This window comes from Pantherophis guttatus, chromosome 10 (assembly GCF_059756535.1).
Source record: "Pantherophis guttatus breed Tessera chromosome 10, ASM5975653v1, whole genome shotgun sequence".
Classification (NCBI taxonomy): domain Eukaryota; kingdom Metazoa; phylum Chordata; class Lepidosauria; order Squamata; family Colubridae; genus Pantherophis; species Pantherophis guttatus.
Window position 1 is genome coordinate 24,281,676 of NC_142072.1, and position 14,157 is coordinate 24,295,832.

General features: G+C 41.6%; 1 protein-coding gene across 2 annotated transcripts in view; it reads left to right on the top strand.

Annotated features, from left to right (window-relative positions):
* NFYC (nuclear transcription factor Y subunit gamma) overlaps window positions 1-14,157 on the top strand; it is a 56,278-nt gene that overhangs the window by 32,272 nt on the left and 9,849 nt on the right. For both annotated transcript variants that reach the window (XM_034413357.3, XM_034413358.3), the window contains exons 3-5: window positions 3,277-3,348; window positions 6,216-6,329; window positions 9,273-9,368. In XM_034413357.3, the coding sequence (XP_034269248.1) occupies window positions 3,277-3,348; window positions 6,216-6,329; window positions 9,273-9,368 (282 nt within the window). The remainder of the gene's footprint in view (window positions 1-3,276; window positions 3,349-6,215; window positions 6,330-9,272; window positions 9,369-14,157) is intronic.

Below are 14,157 nucleotides of genomic sequence, written 5' to 3' on the forward strand. Positions count from 1 at the left end.
TGCAAGGAAGAGAACTAAATAATATCTATTAAATCCTCCTCCGCGAAGCACTACTGACTTAGTCAAGCTTTATTTAAAATGCTTGCGTGAGGCTAAAAATAAACAATTGGAACTTTTCAACGTGGGGACTCTTAACAAGGCTTTGTAAGAGAATTGCATCTCCATATCATTAACTGTAGTCCAGTTTAATTGAACACCCCCCCCCCCAGGAAAAAGCTGCTTTCATTTTTTAAAAAATGAAATATTAAATCTCAGAACCAGGCACAAAACTAGCATGCTAACAAAAAAGCTTTTGCATTTTCATTTTTTTTAAAATTAGATTTATATGCCGCCCTTCTCCGAAGACTCAGGGCGGCTTACAATGTGCTCAGCAATAGCCTTCATCCTTTTGTATATTTATACAAAGTCAGCTTATTGCCCCCACAAACTGGGTCCTCATTTCACCTACCTTAGAAAGGATGGAAGGCTGAGTCAACCTTGAGCCTTGGCGAGATTCGAACCCTGCAGTAATTGCAGGCAGCTGGTCTTAATAACCAGCTTAATAACAGGGTGCCTTAAACCCCTGTACTACCAAGGCTCTTTGGCACTTGGAGCCCAGTATTTATTTGTTATTTATTGATTTTGTCGCATTTCTATGCCGCCCAACTCCCAAGAGAACATAATGATCTTAAATGGACTCCAGAGGATGGTAGAGGACAGGAAAACCTGGAGGAACGTTGTCCATAGGGTCATGATGGGTCGGACACAACTTCGCAACTAACAACAACAACAAAAAGAGAACATAAAAAGTAGAATTAATTACTCTGATCGCTTGGTTCCCAGAGGTTTACCACATGGAAGCTTTGAGATTTCAGCTACGCATGGTCAAGAGTTTTACTCTACAAGCTTCCAGGGAAGGGCAGTTTTTTTAAAATTTTTGGGCATTCTTATGTATGAAACAATGCATTATACTTTAATTAAGTACAATCTTGAATACTGAGCCCATAACCTTTCTGCTTAGGGTTATGGAAAAAAAATATTTACCACAAAAGAGGGGGGGAGGCTCTTTATCTGCTGCTATGTTGCTTGTAACTACTGCTGAAATTACATCTTGAATTTAGATTGTGTGTGTGTTATAATCCTGTCTTCTGCTGTAACTGTGCCAAGTGATCAGCAAGAGTACAGAAGTTCAGGTTTCCTTTCATTTGCAGCGACCTCAGTGTTCATTGTTGAGCTGTGTGTAATCCATACAAGAGATGTGCACTTAGTTGAATATTTGATCTGAGTGAAACAGGCATTCTTGGCAAGTGCTCTCAGGATGCTGCTGCGTTGAGAATAAGGGAACACCTTGTATTTCTTAGAACAATCGTTTTCTACTTTGTCTTGTTTTAGTGTTCTCTTGCAGACTGACTTGTCTTCCCTAGAAGCTCCTGAGGTTTCTTTTATGGGGCTGAGACTAGGTAGCACTTTCCCTGCTTCCTCTCACCTTGTAGTCACCTCATAGAAACGAGCATCCTGAAGGTCGCAGACATCATCTTTGAGGGGGAGGGGGAAATCTTGTAATTGTTCTAATTCAATATTTTCAGCTCAGGCATTTGTCAGACATGTGGCCTTCCACTCCCAAAATATTCTGCCACCGTAGCTGTTGCTGAAAAGTTGGTCCACGGGCCTGGGAAGTTCCCCGTTTGGGAGAAACTATGATTAACAGAAGAATCCCAGCCCCTGTTCTAAATGTCCCAACAACATGGAACCACCAGATTTGATTTGATTACTTGGGGGAAATATTGATGGGCTACACTGGATTAGCAATAACCAGAATTCTCACAACAGGTGCTTGATGGAGTTGCTGACACAAGATGGTGTTATTTGTAGCCTCGTGGGTTTTTTGTTCATTTGTTTGTTTTTGCTAGTGGAGCAAAGAACTGCCTTCCCCACCCATCCCAGATTTCAGAGCCCATGGAGAAGGCTCAGCTCAGGTGGTTCTGTCACACTTTGTCCTGCAGACTGTAGTCTTTATGCCCCCCCCCCCCAAAGTGAATTGGAAGCTTTGGAAAGTATAAACTCTTGTTGCTCTCAAGAATGAGGAAATGCAGATATCTCTAACTGATACTATTAAAACAGCCCTTTTAATTTCTATGGCTGGATCAGGGTTCTAAATGGTTTTTTTAAAAAAAACCTACCTCATAGCTTATGTTTTCTATGTCTCTTTAAAATGTCCAACACTCTAATATGACCTTCCCTACCTGTTAATTTTTACTGAAATGGTCCTTGTTAAAAACAAAAATGATAAGAACCAAGCTCTTCCTTCTGACACTCTTCTTGTATATATTTTCACCGCTAGATGCGAAGGCCAAGAATGGCTACAAATACAAGGTGATGGGAAGACTGGCTTTTAATCCCCTCCTAGAATACACATACTGTATGCAAAAGGAATAGACACCTAAGCTGAGTTCAAACGGGTAAAATACCCTTCTGATCCTACCCTCACTTTAGTTATTCTGGGAGTGGTTTAAAGAGGGAACTGAACTTTATTGTATTTTGACTGGTCTGTTTATTCTACTTAAGTGAGGTTTCTGCATTTTGAGTTGCCACAGTCGGGGGGAACATGTTAGCCATATGCCAATTACCTTGGTAATTATCAGCAAAAAAGCAGTTGCTTTTTCTGTGTACCCAATATTTACCCACAGACTTTTGGAATGTTTCTTCTTCTTCTAACGTTTAGGGGGAAAATGGGCAGAATGTTATTTGTTCAAGCATGATTGACTCTCTAGTATCAGACCTTGAGTTATGCTACATATTTTTATTCTGGGGAAAGGGAAAGATTGAAATTTTAATTGCACAGATTTATCTGTTAGACATGAAGGTTCCTGAGCTGGTACAGGGGCTTGAATGTTTTGGAGTTTATCTAATTTGGGGAAAGAATGACAAGGAATTGTCAAGAGAAGTTTGTTTAGCCACTGTATATTTTAATAGATTTTAATGTAAAACAGACTTTGGGTTGAGCATCCATGGAAACCATTACCAATCTATCTGGTTGTATATTTACCCAAGCATCTCTGGAGAGTTTGATTGTGTTGCAGCAAATCATGCTGTTGTTCTTTACAGTCCTGAGGTCCACTTGCCTAATTGTAACCATGGATCACTAACGAAAAAGAGTAATGCACAAGTTCTCCTCATAATATCTAGGGAAGGTTTGTGCAATATCCTGTACCATAACAGCTGGATAGCTGTTTCATCCTTTACTGATTGTAGGTTTTGGGGAATAATGTCAGGTTTCTCTTATGTTACTCTCTGCAGAAAGACTTCAGAGTTCAGGAGCTCCCATTGGCACGCATTAAGAAGATCATGAAACTAGATGAAGATGTGAAGGTAAAACATAGACTGGCTTGAACGGAAACTTAAGATGCAGCACAGGCTGCTGTGCTGATACTGCCATGAGAGACATTGTGGCAAATGAGGGTGGGCAATGGCAGCTGGGGAGAGGGGGGGAGGGAGATAGGTGGGGTACCAAGTAAAGATTATATTTTGGTTTGAAGAGAGTGAATTTCCATTTTAAAGTTGTTTGCCCACTTTTCCAGTTTGGTTTTCCACTTGTTTTCTGGAAAGGGAGGAGTTGCTTTCTCCTTATTTTCTCTCTCTCTGCATATATGTGCCAAAGGGAAAGTTCTGTGTTTGCAATATAGCAATAGCGTTTAGGCTTACCCTATATACCGCTTCACAGTGTTTTACAGTCCCCTCTAAGCGGTTTACAGATTGCTCCCAACAATCTGGGTCCTCATTTTACCCACCTCAGAGGGATGAAAGGCTGAGTCAACCTTGAGCCGGTCGAACTGCTGAACTGCTGGCAGCCGGCAGTCAGCAGAAGTAGCCTGCAGTACTGCATTCTAAATACTGCACCACCACGACTCATATAGCTGAAAAGCAATGTGGCACGCTAGGTGGATATGCTCTTGTTATATGTTATTAAAACTAGAACTATGGGCATTGTTTAAATCATAGCTTTCCTCCACATCTGAGGAATTGCTGGATGGAGCAGCAGTGCCATAATACAAGTGCCAGTACTGGTGAGATCCCCTAAGAAGTCTACAATAAGGACATTTTTTGGTTGGTGCTGTTCCCAGCAACTGACATTCCATAGTAAACAAGTTTCTAATTGTAGATTGCCCTTGATATTCATTTCTGAATATGTGTAAACTTCTTTAAAACCTTCTAGTGTCCAACACACCTTGTAAAAGCCATACTTTACTTGATCTTACGCTTTAACCTGTAACAGCAAACTTAGTCCTCTTTCCCTTCCTTCTCTTGCTCTCTCTCCCTTTCTCTCCTCTTCTCCCTCCCGTTCTTAGTATCAGGATTAGGTTCCTCCAGGCTGACTGCAGTTCTCACAGAATGCGAATAGGGTCACTGAAACTGACACCTTGCAAAGGTGAAAATCCTCATTGGTTTGGAGCAGGGCACTTTTCAAATTGTTCCAGTTGATAAAAACAGATTCACCTGACAGGCACATTTGATAGTGATTTTTTTTTTTAAAAAAAAAATCTTGGTCTCTGTGCCCCTCTTAACTTTCTTTGCAGATGACCTCATGGTTCATTGGAACAATTTATCCTCTTTTATGTAGACATTGAATCTGGTTGCACGGACCATTGTTCAGACTTGCAGTAGAAACTGCAGCTTCTCTTCCTCAACAGGCTAAGGCTGCTGTTTGCCCTCTTCTTTTTGAGAATTGGCCAGGCTTTGTATATAGACGTAGCTGACTGGGAAGTAAGCCGTGTGTGAAATATTGTCCTATTTCTAAGGAATTACAGATTGAGTCAGGGTTGATTTCAAAGGCTGCACATGTTTAATGTCTACCCTTCAGTGCAAAGCTAGAATTCTTCAAAGAGGTTCCTGAAAACAGGTTTCTTAAAATACCAGATGAAATCATTTTCACTTCCATCTTAAAACCTGAGGGATCAACATTTAGTCCATTATTTCATTAAAAATAAAAGCTTCTGTGACCACTTAAAAATAATGGACAACAGACTTTTTTTTAATGAGAACACATAAAAAATCTTAGATGTTTAGTACAACCTTTGAAGGAACTTTACTCATTAGAGAAAATGCTTCTTCTGAAAAGCATCTGAAAACAAGGTTCACCATGCTTTATACTGCAGAATGGTGGTATTACTTCATAAGTATATTTCACTGATTAAAATTCCAGGATCAAGATGCTTTTATATGACAGCATTATTTGGACTGTACTCGGGATTGTAGCCTGAGAAGAACAGGAAGTTCACTGAGGCCAGCAGTGATCAAAATTAAGAGAGACATTTCCTGTGTGAGAGAGGAAAAAGCTGGCTAGTCTTTGCCAAAGGCTTGGAATATGCCATGCTTGTTCTTATTTGGAAATTGTGGAGAATATTTGTAGCTCGGGTTATAGATTTAGGCAGAGGTTTGTCCTCCGAGCTTGCTGCTTGGCTCCTGGACATTTAGTTACCAAACTAGGTGACAATCACAAGACCAACCAACCCCCCAGGACCTATATAACCGAAGAAGACACTTCAGCCAAAATCCCACTGAAGGTATTATCTAGTTTGTAAGGGCAGAGATTTGTCCGGGAGTCAAGGACAAACCTCTGCCTTCCTTCCTTCCTTCCTTCCTTCCTTCCTTCCTTCCTTCCTTCCTTCCTTCCTTCCTTCCTTCCTTCCTTCCTTCCTTCCTTTTTAGGCATAGCATAATGCTGTATGCTTGTTCTTAAATAGCAAGACATGCACATTTGTCTTCTCTGTCACTTTCTTGGGCTCAAGGTGAGGCCCCAGAGGTGACACCCTTTCATATTTGTATCCCTTGAGGTTCAAAATCTTGAATTCTCTGGCTGGAAAATGGCATGTTTCAATCCTAACACATCTGGAAGGCAACCTTTGACAAGGTGGAAAAACCTGGGGAATTTCAAAGTAAAAATTTCAATTAATCCAAAACACTCGGCAAGTAGCCTCGAAGTAACCTCTAATTCTGTCTATCCGACCTTTTGGGGTTGCTGTGAGGACCACAGGGATAACTTCCATATGCATCATTCCGATCTCCTTGGAAGATAAAGTAGTTTATACTTTATTTTCCAAGATAAGTAAGTTGTAATAGCTTTCACTCATCTCAAAGAAAGCTTTGTTTTTTTGGGGGAGGGATGGCGGTAATGCAGGGTCCTGTAATTGTCTTGTTTTAATACAGTCAGTAGGTTAAATGCTCCTTCATTCCTCTAGATGATCAGTGCAGAAGCTCCTGTTCTGTTCGCCAAGGCTGCTCAGATATTCATCACGGAGTTGACACTACGAGCTTGGATACACACAGAAGACAACAAACGCAGGACTTTGCAGGTAAAGGACTGTTTATCATCCTGACTTTATGCTGTCCCCTTTACTTTTTGCCTGTTCCTGCTTTTGGGGTGGGAGCCTAGATTAGAGCAAGAATAGATTGAAGCAAGATCTTTATTAGTCAGTCTTGGTATGTAAATGCCTGATGATAGCATCTCCCTTGCAAAGCCAGTTGACAGTAAGAAGCATCTAACAGGGGCTTAACTCTTCTTTCAGTTTCTATTTCTAGGTCTCTGCAGACACATGTTCAGCATCCCACAAGGGGAAAGGATGGAGCAGTGGCGACCAGCTATGTCTTTTTTGAGCATTGGCTTCAATATTCATTTAGGGGCATATTTGAAAGAAACATCAAATTGGTCTAGAAGAGGCGTAGGTGTCATTTTTGTACTAGAAGGAGGATTCCTTCCCTCCTTCCTTCCTTCCTTCCTTCCTTCCTTCCTTCCTTCCTTCCTTCCTTCCTTCCTTCCTTCCTTCCTTCCTCCCTCCCTCCCTCCCTCCCTCCCTCCCTCCCTCCCTCCCCCCCTTGTTTTTACTAGAAAACCTGTCCATCCTCCTGCCTTCTGATTTTTATACACTTTAAATTTTGCTGCATTATACGCTGATTCACTTGCTCACTTCCTGAATATCTCTCTTCCCACTTTTTCTCCTGACCCCTTGTGCTTCCCAAACATGTTCACCACTTAGCCTGTGCCTCTTTTTTGTCTTATCTAACTGATAGCAGAGCACTGAAGGCACCTGGTTACTACTTACTCCTCTGCCCCAAAAACTTCTAGCACTTTGCAAGTCAGCAAACAATTACAGGAGAAGAGGAAAAAGCCCACATTCCAATATGTCACCATTCCAGCAGTCCTGGTGGACTATTTTAGCTCAGCAAATCTTGCAAGCCAGCAAGTTGACAATCCTCTCCTTTTTTTTCTTTTAACCAGCATACTCAAATTTGCTTCTCTTGAGCTAGATTGTGAAACATGTTGCAGAATGGGTGGTGTTCAATGCAGTGGTTTTCAACCTTGGCAACTTTAAGCTGTGTGAACTTCAACTCCCAGAATTCCCCAGCATGCTGGTTGGGAAATTCTAGGAGTTGAAGTTCACACATCTTAAAAGTTTAAAGAATACTGGTCTGTTTCATGCCACAAATTTAGGAAGACCTTGCTTTCCCCTACCTTTGAAGTGGGTAAGATTGATATTGTATCATAACCATGGGCATCGGCAGCGGGTATTTCAAATGTCTCTTGTTTCCATATTTTGCCTTTCCCAAGAGGTGTTTGTAACTATAAGTGTTGGTATTTTGGAATAGAACAAGGGTGGGCTATCTTAGCCCCCCTTTTGTGACACAATAACCTGTTTGTTGAAGACTAACAGCACAGTTTATCATGCTTGAAAACTGCATAGAAATTGTATTAACAGGCTTGAAGATTAATTAATTACAGTTAAGAGCAAAGAATTCCAGTGCTTGAAGTAGTCCATGCTGTCTTGCAAAATATTAGCTGGCCACCCTAACATCACCTATTCCTTGTATAAAGGGAAAAATGAAAACTGAGATCCTCGAGCTCTGTGTTTCATACAGGGGAAAACGAAGCATTCAGAACTTTAATTAAAAGTAGATGAGAAATAACTTTAATGGCCATTTTTCTTAGTGGGCATTTTACAGCATTCATTCATATTGGAATTATTAGCGGTGTTATTGCTAAGCCCTTAACTGCTTAATAAATGTCATGCAGATTATAAAAGATAACACAGTCTCTGCTGTAGTCTCACAATCTACCAGCCACAACACAGAGGCAGCAGGAAGAAGACGGCAGGATTGGAGCAGAAATGCCTTCTCTGGCCATTGCGTGGAGTCAGCTTGTTTAATTTTGAAATAGTTGTTCTTTCTGACTAGAAAGGATAAAGCCAACTCTCTGCAGTTATTTCCTGCTCTGGCTAGTGGATGAAGGCAGGTTGTCCCAAAGGTGCTTTTTCAAAAGGCAACTGGACTTTTCCAGAAAACCCAGTTGCCTCTTGAAAAAGCACCTTTGGGACAACCGTGGCCTGGATGACCGAGAATCTCCATGGACATGAGGGCAGGTTGATCTCCCCTTTGCCATGGGAGAGCCTAGAACACCTCCAGTTCTAGATCAAGCATAGTGGTCCAGCATGCTGTGGAAAAGAGACGGGGGTTTTAAATTACCCAGGGTCACTTTGAGGTAAGGTAGGCGGCCTATAAGTTTTACAAACAAACAAATAACATCTACGTGACACAAGTAGTCCTCGACTTACAGTAATGGACCCTGCCCATTACAGTTGTACGTTATGATGGTCATAAAACATCCACATGATCCACATGATCCACCTGGTTTTTTGTTTTTTGTTTACCTTTTTTGCAATAGTTAAGAGAATATTACAGTTGTTAAGCAAACCGATTTTTCTCTATGGCTGATTTTGCCAAAAACTGCAAGTAAATGTCAGTTTTCAGCACGAACATCATAAAAAGCAGTCATGGGACAGTGGGGCCCTTTAAACAGCTGTAAATGCAAGTCAGTTTCCCAAAATGCGGTCACATGAGCATGGGGGAGCAGCCTTCACAACTTCAGAACTCTGCTTGAAATACCTTTCGGGAGGTCTGTCGTGACTTCAGTGGTTAAGCAACCGGTCGCAAGTTGAGGCTACTTGTACTGAATGCAATTGAAAATGTTTCATATCTTTGGGATTAAGTAACTTTGCATAATGCAAAGTGTTTGCATTTATTGATCTTGCAGAGCAATACATGAAAAACATCAGAGAGCTGGAAAATTTTCCTGTCAAATGTTTTAGTGTATCTTTAGGTTGTTAAGATTTTATGTCACCATCTTCATCACCTATTGTTCTCTCTACCTTTCCTGCTAAGCTGATTAAGGCCAGTGTCAACAGTGTTCGTTCAGCTAGAGTTACAGAAACCAGATGTTACTTGTGCTTTCTTTTTTGTTACAGAGAAATGATATTGCTATGGCCATCACGAAGTTTGATCAGTTCGACTTTCTCATTGACATCGTTCCAAGGGATGAACTTAAACCTCCAAAGCGACAGGTGAGGGCAAAAGAGAATCTGTGCATGTGTGTTCTCTTTATATGTCTGTAACCTGGACCTGATCAGTCCAGAAGGAACATTCTTTGTTCGCCCTTCATGATGAAGTAACATGCCCAAATCAGATTAACTGTAACTTTGTGATGTTATCGTGGTCAGTGGAAATTAATGAGAGACAAAAAGGCTTTTCTTCTTGCTTAAAACTTGAGCAAAACAGATCAGCACAGACCAAAATGTAATTTTATCCATGGAAAAGAACGTGGGGACTGTTCTATGCCTCGGAAAGTTCTTTCTCCTCCCAAGATGTGTAAATATTTTGTGTAAACCAAGCTAAATTCCTGTCTTGATAGTACTCGGGTTCCATTTTATTTCTGTACCATATTATGGGACATTAAGTGGATTTATATCTTATTCCCCAGACAAAAGCCCCCTGGAGCAAATCACAGATCCAGTAAAACTTAGATTTCTCCTACATTTGCAATCTAAAAAGACAACATATCAGAGATAAAAGACGCAAATACCAATAGAAGGTCCTCACAGTGAAACTAACATTGATGGCCAGAGACAATTTTTTTTCTGGCCAACTGAAATGGAAGCAGTTCAAACAGAGGAAGAACTCCAAATTTTGGGTCCGTCAGCTGCACAGAGGTGTAAACCTGCTTCTTCTTCAGTTATCCTCCTTCTGAAAGCCACTGAACCGGGCTCCTCTGAAGGTTTGAAGGCAGCCTTGTATTCTTTCTCTGTTGCTGTGCAGTTCGATAGACTAGATTAGGGTTCAGCTCCAGCAAACTAGTGAAGTGGGCTTCTGGGTATATGAAGAGTTCATTGTTATATGAAAGTCTTAATTCCCCATGTGGGTTTGTAGTCCAGAGGGCACTTTTAGCCATGCCCTTGGCTAGTCACCTGTGGAGCTGCCAAATACGTTACTAGCATTAGTCAGTCAGGATTGTACAGTGCCCAGATTTATCTGCAGGATTCAGTTGGACTTCAGCTTGTTGAATACAGTTTGAACTTCAGCTGGCCTGAATGCCTGCCAAACTTTACATTCGGTCTTGGGAATGGAACAGCTTATTCCTCCAGCTTTGGCAGTCGTCCTCTTTTTAGATGTGTGTATATAGCAAGCATGATTATGTTTAGTCTGCCAGTTGAATTTAATATAGTTTCTTCTCCAGAATCCTCCATTTATTTATTTATTTTGCTCTCATCTCGATGTAACGTGGTATTACTGCTGCTTTTGACTCAGATAATTGAACGTTTTAGGAATTGTGTAAAGCATTTAGCAGCTTGAGGATAAATTTGCCATGCAGTGTGTGACCTCCCTGACTTGGACTCACAACTGGGTCGGTCGTTGATTGCCTACCCAGCAGGTTTCCGTTACATAAGTAATAACCTGTGCACGATGTCACAGGTTTCTGCCTTGTGCATAGAAACAGGACACATTTTCCAATTGGCCATTTGGAGCTTTTGTATATTTCCTGGTCAAAAAAAAACCTTGTCCAGTTGACTGGACAGATGGTAGCCAGAGAATTAGAAAGGTAACTTAGTCTGTGCCTGCTTGAACTGAGAATTATGCTGATGGGGAGCCACCATCTTCCTTAGAACTCCTTAGAACAGGGGTCTCCAACCTTGGCAACTTTAAGCCTGGCTGGCTGGGGCATTCTGGGAGTTGAAGTCCACCAGGCTTAAAGTTGCCAAGGTTGGAGACCCCTGCCTTAGAACGTCTTCCAGCACATTTGACATGGAATCAGCCAACATGTACAAATACCATGGTTTTCTTGCACCAAGGAATCCATCATCCTGGGAGAGTCCCATTGTGAATCTATCTGGGCAGTTGTTGCCCCTGTAAACATCCTTGACTGGAAGCTGTGCAGGCTCAAAGAGGCTTTCAGTCGGATGTTTACAGCGGCAGGCTGCCACAATCCTCCTGAAACAGAATGGGTTCGAATTGAAAAGTTGCCCTTGGCTGACAACCTGGCTAGAAAAGTTTCCAGGCTTGGAATCTAATCAGCCACTGCTTTCTGCTAAACCAGACTTAGAATACAGAAGAATATTGGGCGGTTAAAACCTCTGCAAATGTTCTTTTAACTATAATGGTGATAGCATTTAGCGTTCTTGTAATCTACCTCCAGAGACCTCGAGATAATGTATGTGGTCCCTTTCGTAAAACATGCTTTCTTATGGCAGTGGTGATATGTTTGGAAGACCTCCAGAGAGGAGTTCGCCTGATAGCAAGGACGTCTGACTCACAAGAACAACAAATAAAAAACACGCTTCTTCCTCCTATATTAGGTCGCTGAAGTACAAAAATGCCTGGGAAAATTGGGGAACTAGGAGTGGGGTTGTAGTTGTGGGAGGATTGGGGGTGGGGTGGGGGAGGAAGGAACCTGTGAGCTTTACTGTTGTACTGAAAACAAATTCTTGAACTTCTAAATGTACTCGGAAAAGACCCAGTTCTGGAATCCTAATCATGTCTGGCTCTTCAGCCACTGCTTTATATTCCGAGTCTTGATGTTTGTACAGAAAACCAGGCAGATCTTTTAAGCCTGAAGTTTGCGGCCTGTCCTTTATCTAAGACAGGGATGTCAAACGTGCATCGTCACGGTGTCGTCACATGATATATCGTGACATTTCCCCCCCCCTTTGCTAAACTGGGCTTGGCGAGCACGTGACTCATCTGGCCTGCGGGCCGCGAGTTTGACATCCCTGATCTAAGACATTCCATGGAGAAGCTTCGCCCCCTGTGTTGAGGAAGTTGACTTTTCAGGATTGCAGAGAGAACAGCTTAGAACAACCAGCGAAATACAGTCCCATGTCTGTACATCAGCGTCCACTTGTGACATTCAGTGACTACAGAGAAGCCTTGTCCAAATGTTATTCCTGCTGGTATAGCAAGTACAAGCCTGGAATTTTTGTAGGGAGGATGTAAAAAGGACACTGAAGCTAGTATAGTGTTCGCTCTCCATGGTTTTAAATCTCCCCTTAATCTCTCCTTAAGAACAAGGCAGACCTTTCCAGCTGGAGGATCAGAAGAGAAGGGATGTGTGGCTTTGCAGAAATACCTACATAACAAATACATTTGCAGTGTCCCTCAAGAGGCCTCACTTTGGAAGTGGAGAACCTGCAATCTTCCAGATGTTATTCAGCTGCTGTTCTCAGCCTCCCCAGCTTGGATGGCAGGGGAAGGAGGTCATGGAAGGTTCCCACCCTTGCTATATGGTGTTTTTTATTTTATACTGTTCCTCTCAAAAAAAAAATCGGGAGACGTACTGATGTTCCAAAGCACCCTGTTAATGAAAAGGGCTGACTGCAAGCCCTCGTTTCTGAACATTGACCACAGTATACAGGTAGTCCTCGACTTACAACAATTCACTTAGTGGCCATTCAAAGTTACAATGGCACTGAAAAAAAGTTACTTACGACCATGTTTCACACTTAATGACCGTTGCAGTATCCCCATGGTCACATGATTTAGATTTGGATGCTTGACAACTGATTCACATTTATGATGCTTGCAGTCTCCCGGGGTCTTCTTGCAACCTGAAAAGCAAAGTCAATTAGGAGACCAGATTCACTTAACATCCGTGTCGCTAATTTTAACAGCTGCAGTGATTCAGTTAACGAATGTGGCAATAAAAAAAAATCGTAAAATGGGGCAGGACTAGCTTAACAAATTTCTCACTTAACGACAATAAATTTTGTGCTCCGTTGTGGTCGTACGTTGAGGACTACCTGTACTTCAAAAGCATTGCAAGTTTGCCAGTCATGTAGGGTTCCTAAAGAATCCAGGTGTGCCACAACAAAAGGGGGAGGGAGCAAATTTTCTTCCAACACTTGCACTGTAGGAACGTTCCCAGCAGCAGGGTGGATAGCAGCGCTCTGACGTCTGTTCCACTTTCTCTCCTTGGTAAATGCCAAGATAGGTTTGCTTTGGTTTCAGAGAAGCCTTGACGACAAATATAGAACAAGCAAGGCACTGTTTTATATCTGTCCTCCTCCTGTTGTCCCTTGAGGCCACGTGTGGGAATGACTGCAGTTTCAAGGGTTACCGGACTCCAGATTTCACGAACAGATTCAAGTAATCTCTGTGGCTTTGAATAGATGGCATTCTTGGCTTATTTTTTTTTTTAAAAGAACATGCATCATTATTGATACAACAAATATTGAGTCCTTACGGAGCAGTATTGAATAAGGTATCCGTACTGAGTAAACAAAGGGAGAAAGATAACAGACGTATAAAATGAAAAAAGGAAAGAAAAAAGGAGTAGACATCCATTAACCTTAGGTCTGCATACGGACTGACTTGAGACCTTGAATAAGAGGAACAGAAAGACACATCCTTATTCCTAAATCTTCCAGGAAGCTTTAGTGGATGTATCAGTGTTTCTTTTTCTTTGTGGACATTTATACAACTTATGAAACTACCGCAGACCACTTTAAATTGGCCCATAGCAACATTTTAAAGTTAATGTTTTCTGACTATTTTGTGTTTCGAGATAATCCTTTGTAGCCATTTGGAGAATCCAGCAATCACAATTATAGCTACATAAAGAGAGTAATGAAGTGTTTTGTATCTCTGCAATGGGTTAGATTGAAGAAACAGATTTAATGAAGCCAACTTTGAATGCTTGTGGATGTCTTGCTTTTTTTGTTTTTCTTTTTATTGCACTGAGCTCTACAAATACGTTGGCCCATTATGGCACTGCCTTATCATGTTTTTACCATGTTCCTGAGTCATACATTGCAGAACTCTGGTTGACAATCATACTGCAATCAAGTAGTTGCGTTTGGATTC